General features: G+C 49.9%; 1 protein-coding gene across 2 annotated transcripts in view; it reads right to left on the reverse strand.

Moving 5' to 3' along the window:
* Positions 1-4,972: 4,972 nt before the first annotated feature.
* Positions 4,973-15,067, reverse strand: part of WFDC1 (WAP four-disulfide core domain 1) — a 29,186-nt gene continuing 19,091 nt past the window's right edge. Inside the window, exons 4-7 of one of the 2 annotated variants that reach the window (XM_040253993.1) lie at positions 14,895-15,035; positions 9,117-9,158; positions 7,021-7,089; positions 4,973-5,373 (exon numbers count right to left, since the gene is read on the reverse strand). In XM_040253993.1, the coding sequence (XP_040109927.1) occupies positions 7,046-7,089; positions 9,117-9,158; positions 14,895-15,035 (227 nt within the window). In that variant the 3' untranslated portion in view covers positions 4,973-5,373; positions 7,021-7,045. Of the gene's footprint in view, positions 5,374-7,016; positions 7,090-9,116; positions 9,159-14,894; positions 15,036-15,067 lie in introns of both variants that reach the window. The other variant, XM_040253992.1, reaches the window with a different exon arrangement.

A 15,067-nucleotide genomic window follows, 5' to 3' on the forward strand; every position in this document is an offset into this window, starting at 1 on the left:
CAGATATGAGAATGTCATAATCAACTATTTCATCCAAAACTCAACAGCTAGATGTGTTCATAAACCATACAAATTAAAGTCTTTCTCCCTGATTAAAAAGGAGAGAGAGAGAGACAAAGTTTGTACCTCCAGAGGAGTCAGAACTGGAATTGGTTTACTGGCTCTGTGATCCTTGCTAAATGATTATTTCTCATGCCTCAGTTTCTGTCATCTGTAAAATGGGTCTCCAGAGTCTCTTCCTCATGGGTTGGGAGAGCACAGTCAAGTGGTTAGTTTCTGGAGGGCTTGCAGAGGGCCCTGGCATGCGGCCAGTGCTCAGAAGGTGCTGACCACATTACAGTCGCCCTAAGAACAACGACATGATACAGGACAAGTGCGAGCAGAGGCAGTTCCCGTAAGGACGGACCGGCCCCTGTGGCTGCCTGGCTGTGTGTGACCCTGGGCATGTCGTGAGGCACTGGGGGACCTTTGCTGCCCTCCCTGTGGAATGAGAGGTAGAATCCAGGAGACTGTCTGCCCAGCCGGTCCTGCCCACGTGCAGGTTTTCCTGGGATCCACCCCCCACCGTCACCTCCACTGCCATTGCTGATTAGGGAGCTGCCGGTTCTTCCTTCCTGCTTCCCACAGCCTCAGCTGATGGGCCCGGAAGTGGGATGCCTTCCCCTGGGTGTCATCGGGGAGGTGTCCCATACACAGGGAGCACGGGCAGGATGGAGCTCTAGGGCGACCGGGGGCCAGTGTCTCGTCCCGAGGAGACAGTGGCTCTGTCCAGATCACTCAGACATCCGTTGGGGGGGACTCCATCTCTGGCTCCCGCTGTGCGTGAAGCCCAGGTACAGTCCTGTCCTCCCAAGCTGTGACTGCTCACTTCTGCCTTAAGAGACAATAACAACAATAACAATAGTAGCAGCAACTGCTTATAGAACCTGTGCTATGAGCCAGACACCATTCTGACACCCGCACATATTTCAGCACCTTTACTCCTCATTATAGCCTAGAGTATCATCACCCCCTTTCGCAGATGGGGAAACTGAGGCACAGTGACTAACTTGTGCAAGATCACACACTAGAGAGTGGCAGGGCTGGGACTTGAGCCCCATTGGCCTAGTACCAAAGAGGCCACCCCCCCCCTCCTGTCCCTCCCAGCGGCCCTCTTTGTCCCAGCTGCTCAGAGCCGGGGTCCTGTCACTGCCAGCGGCACCTTGGACCTCCAGTCCCTGAGGTTCCTTCAACTCTGCTCCAGTGCTATGCCTCTTCCCTCCCTCTCTTAGCCCCAGGGACTGGGGACCGGCCTTTCCAGGTTTCCCAGTAGTTTTCACAATTCTTATCTTTCATCCCATGGAAGGTATGGCAGGCATCATCCTGCTCCATCGCAGTAAAAATGGAGGCTCAGAGAGGCTAAGCTCTGTGTCCAGGGACACACAGCTCCGACCAGCAGGGCCACCTCTGGAACCCAGCTCTTAGGCCGGAGCTCTCTCGTGCCCTGGATGGCGGGACCTCTGTTCACACTTTAGCTCAGGTGAGCAGCCCCGTCACCTTTCCAAATCAATTACGTCCACAGAAGGGCAATGCCAGCTCCTAAAGAGGACCGTGCTCTGGGCTCAAAGCCAAGAAATATAGCTGGGCTCCAGGGAGGTCCCCCACAGATTGCAATCACCCACGCATCTGTGTATCTCCCTCCAGACTGAGGACCCAGGGAAGGGATGCAAGGGAAAGCTGGGAAGGCAAGGGGCTCGCAAGCCCATTCCTGGGGCCCTGTGATGGAGGGGCAGAATCTTGGAGTCAGGAGGTAGGGGCTGTTTTGGGGCTGTTCCCCTCTGTATCTCAGATTGAAACCAAGACAGGCAGCACATATAATAATCCAAGCATAACTGTATGTGCAATTAAAAGAAAAAAAGTACCACCAACTAAGCTGCTATGACACTTTCACCTTTCTGTTGCAGACTTGGCAGAGCTTCTTTCAGATTTATGTGGACATGGATTTTGATCATGTCTCAGTCTTAGGCATAGATAAAAGAAGACATACGTGAAATAAACAGGGCAAGATTTTTCCTAGAAGGTCATCTCGCTAGGCTCCAACCCTTTTCAACCACTTTTCCACTCGGTGTTGCCAGTATCTGAGTTTTCCTGCCAACGTGGCTTCTCAATCCCCGAGGTTCTGATGACGCAGAAATTCCCAGAAGACGGTTCCTCGGTTTTTCCTGAAAGTTTCCACTGAGCTGCTGACACCCAGCCTGCACGTTTCACTGTGCTCATGTGCAGGCTATGACGACTGGTGGTCATGACTAGGACACTTCCCAGCTTCAGGGGACATGGAAAGGTGGGGGGTGGGGGGGAAGGTGCATCTTGGATTTGCCAAGAAAAGGTGGTTCGCGCTTGGTAAATATTTCCTGATGGAAGGAATGTATGAATGAGTGAAAGAGTACCTGATGAGTGAATGGGAAGTTAATTACCCAGAACCTAAGGGCAATGAACCAGTGAAACTTACTGATGGATGAAGCGAGACAAACTGGAGTTTCTATTTGGGCTTCACCAGAGGGGCTCAACTGGGGGCCGATGTACCTGCATGGGAATCTAGGGTCAAGGTAATAATAGCAAAGAATGATCACCATAGCTGCTGACCATTCTCTGTATAACCTCTCTCATAATCCTCCCCGGCAACTCTGAAAGGAAGCCATCTCATCGCACCCATTTCACAGAGGGAGAAACTGAGGCTCCAAGAGAGGGGAAGTACCTTGCCCAGGATCAGGACAGGCTGACCAGCCTCTACTCTCCCTACCCCGTCTCGCAGGCAGCCCTCTAGGGGAGATGAGCTCAGCCCTGTCCCCAGGCCTCTCTGCTGGTCAGGACACTGGCAGTGTCCCCTTCTGGGCCTCCACAGCTGGAGGGAATGTGCATGGATGGAACTGCTGGGTCTCTGGAGCCTGCGCTGTGAGCAGGACAGCCCAGTTTGGAATCCTGACTCTGGCACCACGGGCTGTGTGATTTTAGGTGGATCCTTTCAGATTTCTGACACTCGAGTCTCTGCTGGTTGTAACTGTTGGTGCCCACCACTTATGGCCAGAGAAGAAGAGGACAGTCCCTTAGACTGCTGGTCTTCGGCCCTGATGGTCTGGCTGCTCATCCCCACTCCCTCCCCAAGGGAGCTTCAGGTAACCACAGGCTCAGGGTCTGTCCAGACCAGCGAGGTGGACCCTCCAGCACAGACAGGTGAGGTGCTGGGGATTTCATGTGTGACCCATGCTGTGACCCCCAAAACCACATGTTATAAACCCCACAACTTGGCTCATGCCTGCAATGGATGGACATAAACTGCAGTCTCCAAGAAGCAGAGCAGCTCTGTCTCTGGCTGGGTTTGCCATTCTTGGATGAAGGCGTCTTCCTTTTCCATCAACGGGAAGGTCCAAACCCCCCCCAGCCAGCGTGACAAAGGCACACTTCACACAGCTTTGACATGAATCGCTTGACTGCTTCTCCCTCACGTTCCACACACAGAAACAAAGAGACCATCAAAATAATTCTTGGGCAATACGAACGCACTGATGCTCAGAAATGACAAAAAAAAAAATAATAATAATAAAGGCCCACCAGTCATCAATCTTCACTTAAAACTGGACTTCAGGTGTTTTCCAAGAGCATATGGCTTTTAGTTGGAGAAAGAGTGTGGACCCGGGTGAGGGAATGTCAGCGGAGAAGGGACAGGGGTGAGGAGAAATGCTTGTTTTTAAAATATGGGGGGCTTCCCTCGTGGTCCAATGGCTAAGATTCCACACTCCCAAGGCAGGGGGCCTGGGTTCCATCACCGCTCAGGGAACTGGATCCCACAAGCTGCAACTAAGAGTTCACAAGCCACAACTAAAGATTCCATGTGCCATAACAAAGATGGAAGATCCTGCCTGATGCAACTGAGACCCAGCATAGCCAAGTAAATAAATAGAGTAACAGTGCTGCAGTGACCCTTGGAATGCATGTGTCTTTTAGAACTGTGATTTTCTCAGGGGAGGTGCATGGCAGGGGGATGGCTGGGTGATATGGTAGTTTTATTCACAGTTTTTTTTTTGAGTTGATGTACAGCAGAGACCACCACCACATTGTAAAGTAATTATCCTCCAATTGAAAAATTAATAAATAAAACAATACGGATACTCAGAAGTCTCCACACAAGCCCCTCTTAGAATTCAAAAGGTCAAGTCCTGCCAAATGACTGACCATTGATCCACCAGTCACCATGAGGGTGTCTTACAGAGATGGGGGGGTGAGGTGTTACTGGGTGAATTGAATCACTTCCCCCCAAAGCCTCTGGATATGTGTCTGTTTCTGTGCAGTCACGGTTGAGATCTGGATTCTGTAACAGATGCCCCCAGGGCTCTGCTTGCATTCTCTGGGGGTCCTTTCCAGGCTGCCCCTGGAACTGACAACCCCTCCCCCAAGGAGCAGCCCTTACCCCACCACTGAGTGGGGCTCAGTTCCCTTGTCCTCTAATGGGGCCAACTCCACAGTGGGACTCAAACCCATTTAATCATTTGCAAAACGAACATGCAGCCCCTTGCCCAACTTTGTTAAACCAAGTGTGAGGCCATTCTGAGCACGTGATGGGTGCCGCCCCTGGAGCCGGCCCTGAGGGGATGCAGGCTGCCCCCAGGACCACCGTGCGGGGGGGGCAGGTCTCACCAAAGTTTCCTTCCGCAAGACCACCTTACATCACCTGGTAGGTCTGTGCAAGCTCTCCCCAGGAACCTTCCTGCTAAAATCACTTCCAAATCAATAAATCCTTCTCCCAGGGTCTGCTTCAGAGGGACCCACACCGACAGGGTATGCATGTAGCCCCGATAGTCCAGGCGTCCAGAAGCAGAGCTGAGCAGACAGCTCATCCCCACCACACCCACCACCTCCCACCCTCAGATTCCACGGCTCCAGCACAATCAATTTAAGGTCATCAGGTGCTTAAAACTATGAATCACACATGAGCAGCTGAGTTCATTTCCATTTTATGATGAGCAGACTTACTCAAGAACATTTGGGATGTGTACATGTCTCCCAGAGTCAAACCTGGAAGAAACCTGTACCTTCACACAGCTCCCAAAGGCAGTGACCTCTTCCCATGGCAGATCTGGGGGGTGGCAAGGTCAAGGGGACTACTAGGAGGGCCTCATTTCCAGGATGATAAAGCAGGAACCTGAAGCTAGTGAGTGGCTCCCATGAAGTCACCCCACCAGGTTGGGCCACACCAAGGCTGAGAGCCAGGGGCCCTGTCTCCAAACACCGCTGGGGTCATGCTCTCTCAGGCTGGGCATGACCTTGGGGGTCAAATCATTTTTTACCCAATAATTTCTGAGGCTCAGCAGAAAGTGGAGGAATGTTCTTGCAGACAGGCTGAAAGGGAAGGAAAGAAGGAATGAACATGAACCCAAGAACATGGGGTCACAAGTATGTGTCATCCAGTTCTGCCTCACACACCAGAAGCACCCTGAAAGATGCCAGCTTCTGCTAAGACTCAATTCTTGACTCACTGCTAAGTCTCTCTGGGTTCCACCTTCCTATCTGACTCCATGTGGATCTTTCTTACAACCTTGGTTGTGCTACAGTCTTGTTGCCAGTTTCCAGTGTGTTTGCAGTGGGTTGCTCCATGTGCAGATGTATTTTTGATGCATTCGTGGGGGCAAGCGGGCTCCCAGTCTTCCTACTCTGCCATCTTGATCTCCTCTCCCATCTCATTTAAGTTCCTAATGCATCCCTCCTCCTCACTCCCATTTTACAGATATGGAAACTGAGGCTTGGAGAGGGGAAGTCATTAGCCTAAGATCACTTGGTGGTGGAGCAGGAGTTTAAACCCAGTTCTGGCCAGCTGGTTCCTAAGAGGCATCCTACATCGTCTCTCACTGCCCTGCTCTTTCCCACTGGTCCCAGCACTTCCCCATGTGAGGTTCACAGACTCAAGTGGGTCAGAGCCATTCCAAGGACTGTTCCTGTCATCAGCAGGTAATAGATATGTTGGCATCAATCCTCATGGGCTCTAGCTTTTCCTGCAGGACTCACAGTTGAAGATTCTGGAACCTGAAACCTGATGTTTGCCCTTCAAGGACATTCAGGGGTAAGTCGCCTGCTTTCAGGAGGCTCTATTTACCATGCACAGACTTGAGCTTTCAGAGCGCTGGGTGGGTGTCCAGGTTTTACTGGCTGAAAGATACAGGTTTTACTGGATCTTTACATCCGCCTGTCTCTCACTTTGAAGAATGCCTGAGAGTGTAGCCGTGCCTTCTTACCCAATCACCTCTGGAGCCGGCCGCCCACACCACTTTGTTCCCACCCCGGGGGCCTCCATGGGGCTCCTCAGTAAGATCTTTCCTGCCCTGGGATTTTTGCCCTTCTGGCTCCTTCTGCCTGGATGCCCGTGTCAGATGCTGGCTCCGATGTCACCTGCTCACCTTCCTGACCTTTGCCTGAAGCAGTCCCCTCCTATCCTGCCTCACATCACCTGTCTGTCCAACGCCCTTCATGACACCATTGCAGGCTGTGCCTGGCCTGCTGGTAGACGGGTTTAGTCTCCTATGAGAATGTCAGCCCCTGAGAACAGGAGCCCTGATTTATCCACGGCGTCCCCCCAGCACCATGTCTGCACACTGGAGACTCCCACGAGTGACTGTGGAGCCACAGGGCACCTGTTTCATGCCTGAGCATTGGCCGTGGGTAGTACCGCGTGGCAGAGGGAGGCGGACAGACGGCCAAGTTCCTGTGGCAGCAGAGGGCGTGTCTGCTGATCGCCAAGGAACGCAAAGTCAGTCACAGACTAGACTGGCCCTCGGGTTCAGAGTCACGGGCTCTAGGAACTTCCACTGTTGATTACACCCAAGGCGCTCACGTGTTCACTTTGAAATTACAGGGGCATTTTCACATTCTTCCCACAGGTCAACCCTTTTCTTGCTTTCCTATCGGTCAACTTTGTGACGAAAGCTACCTCAGATACCTGGTTGCCCAAAGCCAGCTGCTGTCACTGACTGATCACATCTCCCACTTACCCACCGCTGTCACTTTATTGAAAGTGCCTCTAATGTCCTTGTCCATGTTCTGCCACATACTTGGAGGCGCCCTCTGCAGAAAGAATCGGGCGGTCAGGGCAGGTGTGTGGATTCCTGCTCAGGTGCTCACAGCTCAGCAGCCAAACTAACTCTAAATGCCTCAGCCTGGCTCTAACCCCTCCTCTCCCTCAAATGAGGTCCCCTCGTCCCCACCAGCAATGGCACCCCACTCCAGTCCTCTTGCCTGGAAAATCCCATGGGTGGAGGAGCCTGGAGGGCTGCAGTCCATGGGGTCGCTAGGAGTCGAACACGACTGAGTGACTTCAACTTTCACTTTTCACTTTCATGCATTGGAGAAGGAAATGGCAACCCACTCCAGTGTTCTTGCCTGGAGAATCCCAGGGAGAGGGGAGCCTGGTGGGCTGCCGTCTCTGGGGTCGCACAGAGTCGGACACGACTGAAGCGACTCAGCAGCAGCAACAGCAGCAGCAATCCCACCTGCAGCCATTCCCCCTCCTCCCCAGGGCCCCCCGCCTGTGTAGTCTGCTGTCAGCTCCTGACATTTCCCTGCCTGCCCCCTGCCCCGACCCTGTGCTCATGACGTGCTCGGCTACTGTGATGGCCGAGCTGCTTCATCCTCACGATTCTCACATCTGCTGATCCTCTGCCCACTGTTTATTATTCTTCATACTGGGCTTCAATGTCCCCTCCTCAGGAAGCCTTCCCTACATCCCCATCTATTTTCATGGTGTCCTGAATGTGACCTCAGTGGTCCTGATCACTGCAGTCACCAAATAACTGCTTGGACTTTATTCATTTTGTGATTTCCTGCTTGATATTCGCTGCACAAGGCCATGGACTGGATCTGCCATATTCACAAATGTAGCCTCAACCTCCAGCACAGAATAGAGAGTTTGTTCAGTTGCTCAGTTGTGTCTGACTCTTTGCGACCCCATGGACTGCAGCCCGCCAGGCTTCCCTGTCCATCACCAACTCCCAGAGCTTGCTCAGACTCATGTCCATCGAGTTGGTGATGCCATCCAACCATTTCATCCTCTGTCGTCCCCTTCCTTTCATAAATATGTACTGTCAATTCTTAAAAAAATATATAGTAGATGAATGGAAGAACACATGGATGGATGATTGAATGAATTGTTGGGTGGATGGGCAGAACACTGGATGGGCAGAAGGATGGATGGGTGGATAGATGGAAGACTGGATGGATGGAAGACTGGATGGATGGGTGGATAAGTGGAAGACAGGATAGAAATGGATGGGTGGATGGATGGAAGACTGGTTGGAAATGGATGGGTGGATGGATGGAAGACTGGATGGATGGATAGAAGACTGGATAGACAGAAGGATGGATGGATGGATGGATGAGTGGAAGACAGGATGGATGGATGGATAGATGGAAGGTTGGATGGATAGAAGATGGGATGGATGGATGGAAGACTGGATGGATAGAACACTGGATGGATGGATGGATAGAAGATGGGATGGATGGATGGAAAGATGGAAGGAGGACTGGATGGTTGAATGGAAGACTAGATGGTTGGATGGGTGGAAGACTGGATGGATGGATGACTGCATGAATGGGTGGATCAGTGGATAACTGGACGGACGACTGGCTGGAAAGATGGTGTCAACCAGATGTTCCCTGAATGAAAGTAGGAGGAGCTTTTGCACATCGAGTCCTACATTCTGATGTTTAGCATGAAGCTGTGTCTGCTGTAAGTCCTCTTGCCCACCATCAGACCACAGGGTGTCTCCTTTATTCCCCAAACCTGCCCTCTATAAGCCATCCCTGAGCTGCTGCCCCAGTCCCAGCCTGGAGTGGCTCCCACCCGCGGGGAGGAATGCTCAGGTTGGAGGAGAGATTTTGCACAACAGAAGCATCTTAGCTTCCTAGCATCTGATCCCCAAAGGGCCAGCTGACGGCATAAGAACCACCAGGTGGAATATAGTCATTTTCCTTCATAGCAGCTTCAGACTGGAGCTCTCAGGACAGCCCATAGGGCTTCTTTCTCTTCTTCACCCCAGAAATGCCCACCACCATTTTTAGTACCCTCTGCAAGGAAAGAATGGGCCTTCTCCTACCTGGGTATTCTTTGTAAAATTTCTGTCGTAAGAATCGACCATCTGGAAAAGAAATGAGAGGATTAAGCTCCTTTCAAGGAGTTTATGAGGTCAAAACTATTTTCATAACAGTGATAAGAAATGATTCGTGTTTTTCACTCTCATTCTCTCACAAGTGTGTGGTAGACTTTTTCAGAAGCTATGTGTGATACTGCAGCCCATCAAATGCAGATGGAGACATGAAGATCCTGTCCTCTGAATACACATATTACAACTGCAAATATGTAAAACCATGCCACTCTGCCCACTTTGTGTGTGTGTTGGAAAACAGAGCCATTTTTAAGAAAAATACTATTTCTGACATAGTGAGTTTATCATTGTCACTTTAAAAAATTAATTATTTTCATTGGAGGATAATTACAATATTGTGGTGGTTTTTGCCATATATCGACATGTGTTGTGCGTGTTGTGCCTGTGAAAGTCACTCAGTCGTGTCGGACTCTTTGTGACCCCCTGGACGATACAGTCCCTGGAATTCTCCAGGCCAGAATACTGGAATGGGTAGTTGTTGCCTTCTCCAGGGGAATCTTCCCAACCCACAAATTGAACCGGGGTCTCCTGCATTGCAGGTGGATTCTTTACCAGCTGAGTTACCAGGGAGGCCCTATATCAACAAGAATCAGCCAAATATTTGGAATGTCTCAGCTTTACTTCTGAATATGGTAAATACTCATAGCCAAAACCTACACAAGGCTCTGTGGGGTTCTCAGTGTTTTTAAAAATTAAGTTGTTAGTTTTTATTTGGTCGTGCCACACGGCATGTAGGCTCTTAGTTACTTGACCAGGGATCAAACCCACACTCCCTGAAGTGGCAGTGCAGAGTCTTAACCACTGGACCACCAGGGATGTCCCTCAGTATTATTTTTAATATAAAGTTTGAGAACCACTCTCTTAAGAAATTAACTGGAAGCAAATTCCAAAATATTGTTCAGCAAATGTCATTACACAATACATTCACAAGGAAAGCAAGCAGCAGTTTTTGAGTCTTTTCAAGAGACTTGAAAGTCATTGCTGCAAACAAAACAACTCAGTTATGAAACTTCACTCCACTGCTCACTAACCCACTTGGAGCCTCAGTTTTCTCCACCAGGAAATGGGCATAAAATCAATACCTCTTAAGTTATCACGAGGATTAAGAGAAATGCTTTAATTGGAAACACAGACTTGCAGCAAAGATTATCAGGAACCACACAAAACAGCCACTTTTGTGTGTAAAAAGTGGTCAACTCTAGGTAATTTTATTTGTCTCAAATTACTAAGAATCCCCACCACCTAATACCCACTGCTGATGTCAACCACCCCACCCCACAATCAGGGCAGTGAAACACTCTCTGGTAGGAGCTGGGGAAATGTAATGTGGCAGAGTGGAGAAATCTGGCCAGCTCATGCAGACGGTTCACTTAATTGGTATTGTCAACTCACCCCTCCCCTTCCACCCACGAGCCTTGTCTGATGGCTACCAGGTCAATCACATTTGTGCACTTGGAACTAATACTCCAATCATATCTCAGTAAAAATCGTTCTGTTCTCTGGAGATCCTAACCATCATCAGGATGTTCAGGGCCAGCACCGACATTTACTGTTCAAGGCGACAGAACCAAAGGCCGATCCACAGCCTCTGGCAGACAGCTTATCAGCTATCTCAGTGACTACTATTTACAACAATTTTCCAAGCAAATGACAACTTTTTTCCAGGCCCGAGGCTCTCTGAAACATTCCTGCTCCTCCCGTCTCCCTGGGAATGGATTCTAGTTCCTGATGCCAAGGGAGGGACACTGTGATCTGTGCAGAAATAGATGCCCTCTTCGTGCCAGGTGTGTTTACCAAAACTGTCCCTTTAACAAAAGAAATCAACTGATCTGAGCCCCTGCTCAGGACTGCGTGACCACGTTATCCTCAGGCAGCGTCAGTGAAGTCATCTTGTCAGAGGGGAGCGTGGAGGCCCATCAGCCTCGGAGTGGCATGGAAGCCACTCAGAAGATGTACTGGGGAGGGGGTATAAATTAGGAGCTTAGGGGTTAACATGTACATACCTCTTTATATAAAATAGATAACCAGTGAGAACCTACTGCATGGTACAAGGAGCCCTGCTCAACACTTTAGTCCAGGCTTTTCCTTGAGATGTTTGTTATAGAAAAACCCAAATGAATATTTTGGACAGCCAATAATAATTTCTAAGGAAGAACAACCTGAAAAAGTATATACATATATATACATAAAATATGCATGTGTATATCTGAATCACTGTGCTGTACACCTGAAGCTAACACAACGCTGTAAATCAGACTTCAGTGATAAAATAAAACAATAATTTTCTTTATTGTAATAAGTAAATCAAATATGCACTGAGGAGCCCAACTCTGCTCTCCAACAAATCAGATCTGCTGCCTGTGCCCATGTTCATCTTCCTCTCAAGAAAGATGAGAACTCCTCCAGGGTCAGGGTCCAGACTGAGCTCAGAATGGCCCTCAGTCCCCTGAAGCAGCCAGCTCTCAGCAGAGACTTGCATCTTGGGTGTGGGCATGAGAGGTGTAATTTATTCTCTGGTACTGCCCCCAAATACCTATGCAGATTTATACAGAGGGAAGGTGTGGGCTGCGGGGAGAGGCAGAGAAGTACGATAGAAGGAACAGTAACAACTAATGAATGGTGGTGGAGGGTCCAAGGGACTGTACTTGCCACTGTTCAGTAAGTCAGAAATTACTTCAAATATATGTCTTTAAAAAAAAAAACTTAAAACCAGAAGTGTCTTCCTAGGTTACCCTAGGATGGGAGTGCCCCTCTCCTCCCCAAGACCATTGCTCCAAGGGACGTTGTTGGAATTTAAGATGTTTCCAAAGTCCTGTACAATTATCAACAATTATTGCAAAGTGGTGGCCCTCTGGGGATGAGATGAGGGGAAATTTCATTTACATTTCCATCCAGAAGGCTCTGATCACTCCTCTGAGCGGGAAACGGGTGGACAGGCTCAGCCCTCTTCCCGAAGACAGGTGACCCCAGTGCATATTTGTTGAGGACCTACTCTATCAGGTGCTGACCTGAGGGCTTTAGCAGTATTCTCTAATCCAAGCCCATCACCACCCCAAGAAGCACTTACTATGGGGACCCCCAATTGCTCCATTTTACAGATGAAGAAACTGAGGCTAAGAAAAGTTAGATTAGTTGCCCAAGGTCATCTGGGAAGAAAGCCACAGGGTTTGAGCCCCATTTCAGTGGCCTGCAGTCTCTTTTTTTTCACAGTGCTTTTTTTTTTTCCAGTTTCAGAAAATAATTTTTTAATGCTTTTTTATTGTAGTAAAAGCCACATACTATAAAACATACTATTTAACCATATTTAACTGTACGGCTCAGTGGCACGCAGTACATTCACACTGCTATGCAGCCCTCACCATCATCGTCTCCCGAATTTTTTTCCTTCTTAAACTCTGTCCCCGTTAGATACTGACTCTTCACCCCGGCTCCGATACCACCCCCGCCCCCACCCCTGGCATCTACCAGTGTACTTTCTGACTCTATGAACTCAATGATTCTAGGTCCCTCATATAAGTAGTATTTGTCTGCATCTACTGTATACTGGAGGGGCTTCCCATGTGGTACAGTGGTAAAGAACTCGCCTGACAATGGAGGAGACCCAGGTTCGATCCCTGGGTCGGGAAGATCCCCTGGAGAAGGAAATGGCAACCCACTCCAGTATTCTTGCCTGGAGAATCCCATGGACGGAGGAGCCTGGCAGGCTACAGTCCATGGGGTCGCAGAGTCAGACATGGCTGAGCGTATGTGACTGTGTGTTAAGGTTCATTTCATACATGTCGTGTGGCCTACAGTCTTAACCACACTCGACGCTGCTTGTGGTCATACTTTTCCCTTTGCAGGCTTGCACTGAGGATTAGGGGAGCACCCAGGGGGGCCTCCGTCAACTTCAGGCACCATCTGTGCAGTCACCTGAATGTCCCTTTGCTGATCTCCATCCTCCAAGTGGGTCTTCTTTGAATTGGTCTGATTCCTCAAGAACCAGTCTGAACTTGTTTGACTGACCCTGGTCTTGGAGATCACGTAACTGAATGTGTGCAATCAGGCGATAAGAAAGGCCTGGTAATTCCAGGTCTTTCTGGTTATAAAAATGACATTTCAGCTCAGAGGACTCCTGACTTGCCCGCCTCCCTGCCCCCCGGCCCTTGCCCCTACCAGCTCTCTTCTCGAAAGGGCTGTTCCTTCCAGCAGGTTCCTACAGGCTGGCCTGTCCTTGGGGCTGAACATCTGAGGATGGTAGGGGACCTGGTCTACCTGTGGTGCAATGTGGTGTCTACAGACAGCAGTGGGGCCAACAGAAGGGATTCAGATGTGTGCTTGAGAAACTATAGACGTGGTTTACATGGATTAACTCATTGGCTCTTCAAAGAGTCTGCAAAATAGCTTAACTTTTTTTTTTGGGGGGGGCTGTGCCTCGCAACACATGGGATTTTAGTTCCCAGATCAGGGATCTCAAACCTGCACCCCCTGCGTCAGAAGCATGGAGTCCTAACCACTGGACCACCAGCGAAGTCCCAGCTTAACTAGGCCCAGCTTATAGATAAGGAAAGTGAGACCTGAAGAGGCTGGGCTACATGCCACATGCAGCAGACTGGCCGCTCTGGCTGGAGAACCCACCCATATGCCTAACGGCAAGTACGATGAAGGAGAAATCTCAGATTTCCAGTTGGTTATGAACTTTTACACGCAACTTTTTTTTCAAATTGAGCTCAGAATTCCAGGAACCAAGATACCTTGAAACAGTCCCATGCCTCATAATTTTATTATTTACAATGATGATAATGCTAAAGGTACAAGAGATTTAACATCTACGTCTTTCCAGAAACACCTCAGAGAAAGAAAATTCTCAAATCAGAGGGAAAATGCTTCGGCAGAAAATGCATGTGGTGGGTTCTCTGGGCCAACAGGGTCACTATGACTATCCTGATCTTGACTGAGGTGCTCTCCTCAGCTATTAGGGCTGAGGGATGCTGAAGTGGGGGCGTGGGCCTGGAGGATGTGTTCTCAAAGCTCCAATGAGCTCAACTTTGACAAGGTTGCCCGATTCTTCCCTTGCACATAGTCCTGGCAAATTCCATGCCTAACTTCTCGACCTTATACCTTGCATGAGGCAGGAGTGGCTTCAGGTCCCCCCAGCAGCCCCCCTCTGCTCTGTCTTCCATGCTGCCCACCTCAGAGAAAAGCATGCAAACTAAAGCCACGCTACTCAGGCCCTTCACTGAACTATTTATTGACTTGTCTCCAAAGACAAATATTAATTAAGTCATACTGAAGGGTCCTAGCAGGGGGAAGTTAAGGGTTCTCGGACAACTCAAATATTGTGCAGTTTATAATGGATAGATAGATATTAATAGAAGTAAATTATCCAGTGTTTACTGAGCACCTCTTACTTCTTGTCTTGGCTCTGGCTTCACATATGTGATTTCCATCACCCCATAACCCAACATGAAGTGATATCATTTTACAGATAAGGAAACTGAGGCTCAGAGATCTGAAACAACTGACCCCAAGGTGAGCCAGGCAGGCGGTGGCGAGCTGGGCTTTGCCCTCACCCTGTGCAGATGAGGAAGGAGGGGTGGCCTGGAGCAGGGCCGTGGGGGGAGATGGGGGAGGGTGGGGACAGGCTCAGAGGCCAGGCTTTCCTCTGGGACAGGTCTCCCACGTGGGATTTCCAGGGAGAGCTAGGTGGGGCTTGGTGTCCGCACTCACCTGCTGGCTTGCGCTGCTTGACACACTGCCCCCGGTTGGGGATGCCCGCAGCCAGGTCACCCGGGCTCAGGATGTGGCACTCGTAGCCTGAGGGGCAGAGGAGCGGCTCGGCCCCATCCTCGGTGGTGCTGCAGGCCTCTGCTGCGGGGCGGGGGGGACACACGGAGGGCTCA

This window comes from Oryx dammah, unplaced genomic scaffold, assembly GCF_014754425.2.
Source record: "Oryx dammah isolate SB20612 unplaced genomic scaffold, SCBI_Odam_1.1 HiC_scaffold_13, whole genome shotgun sequence".
Taxonomy (NCBI): Eukaryota; Metazoa; Chordata; class Mammalia; order Artiodactyla; family Bovidae; genus Oryx; species Oryx dammah.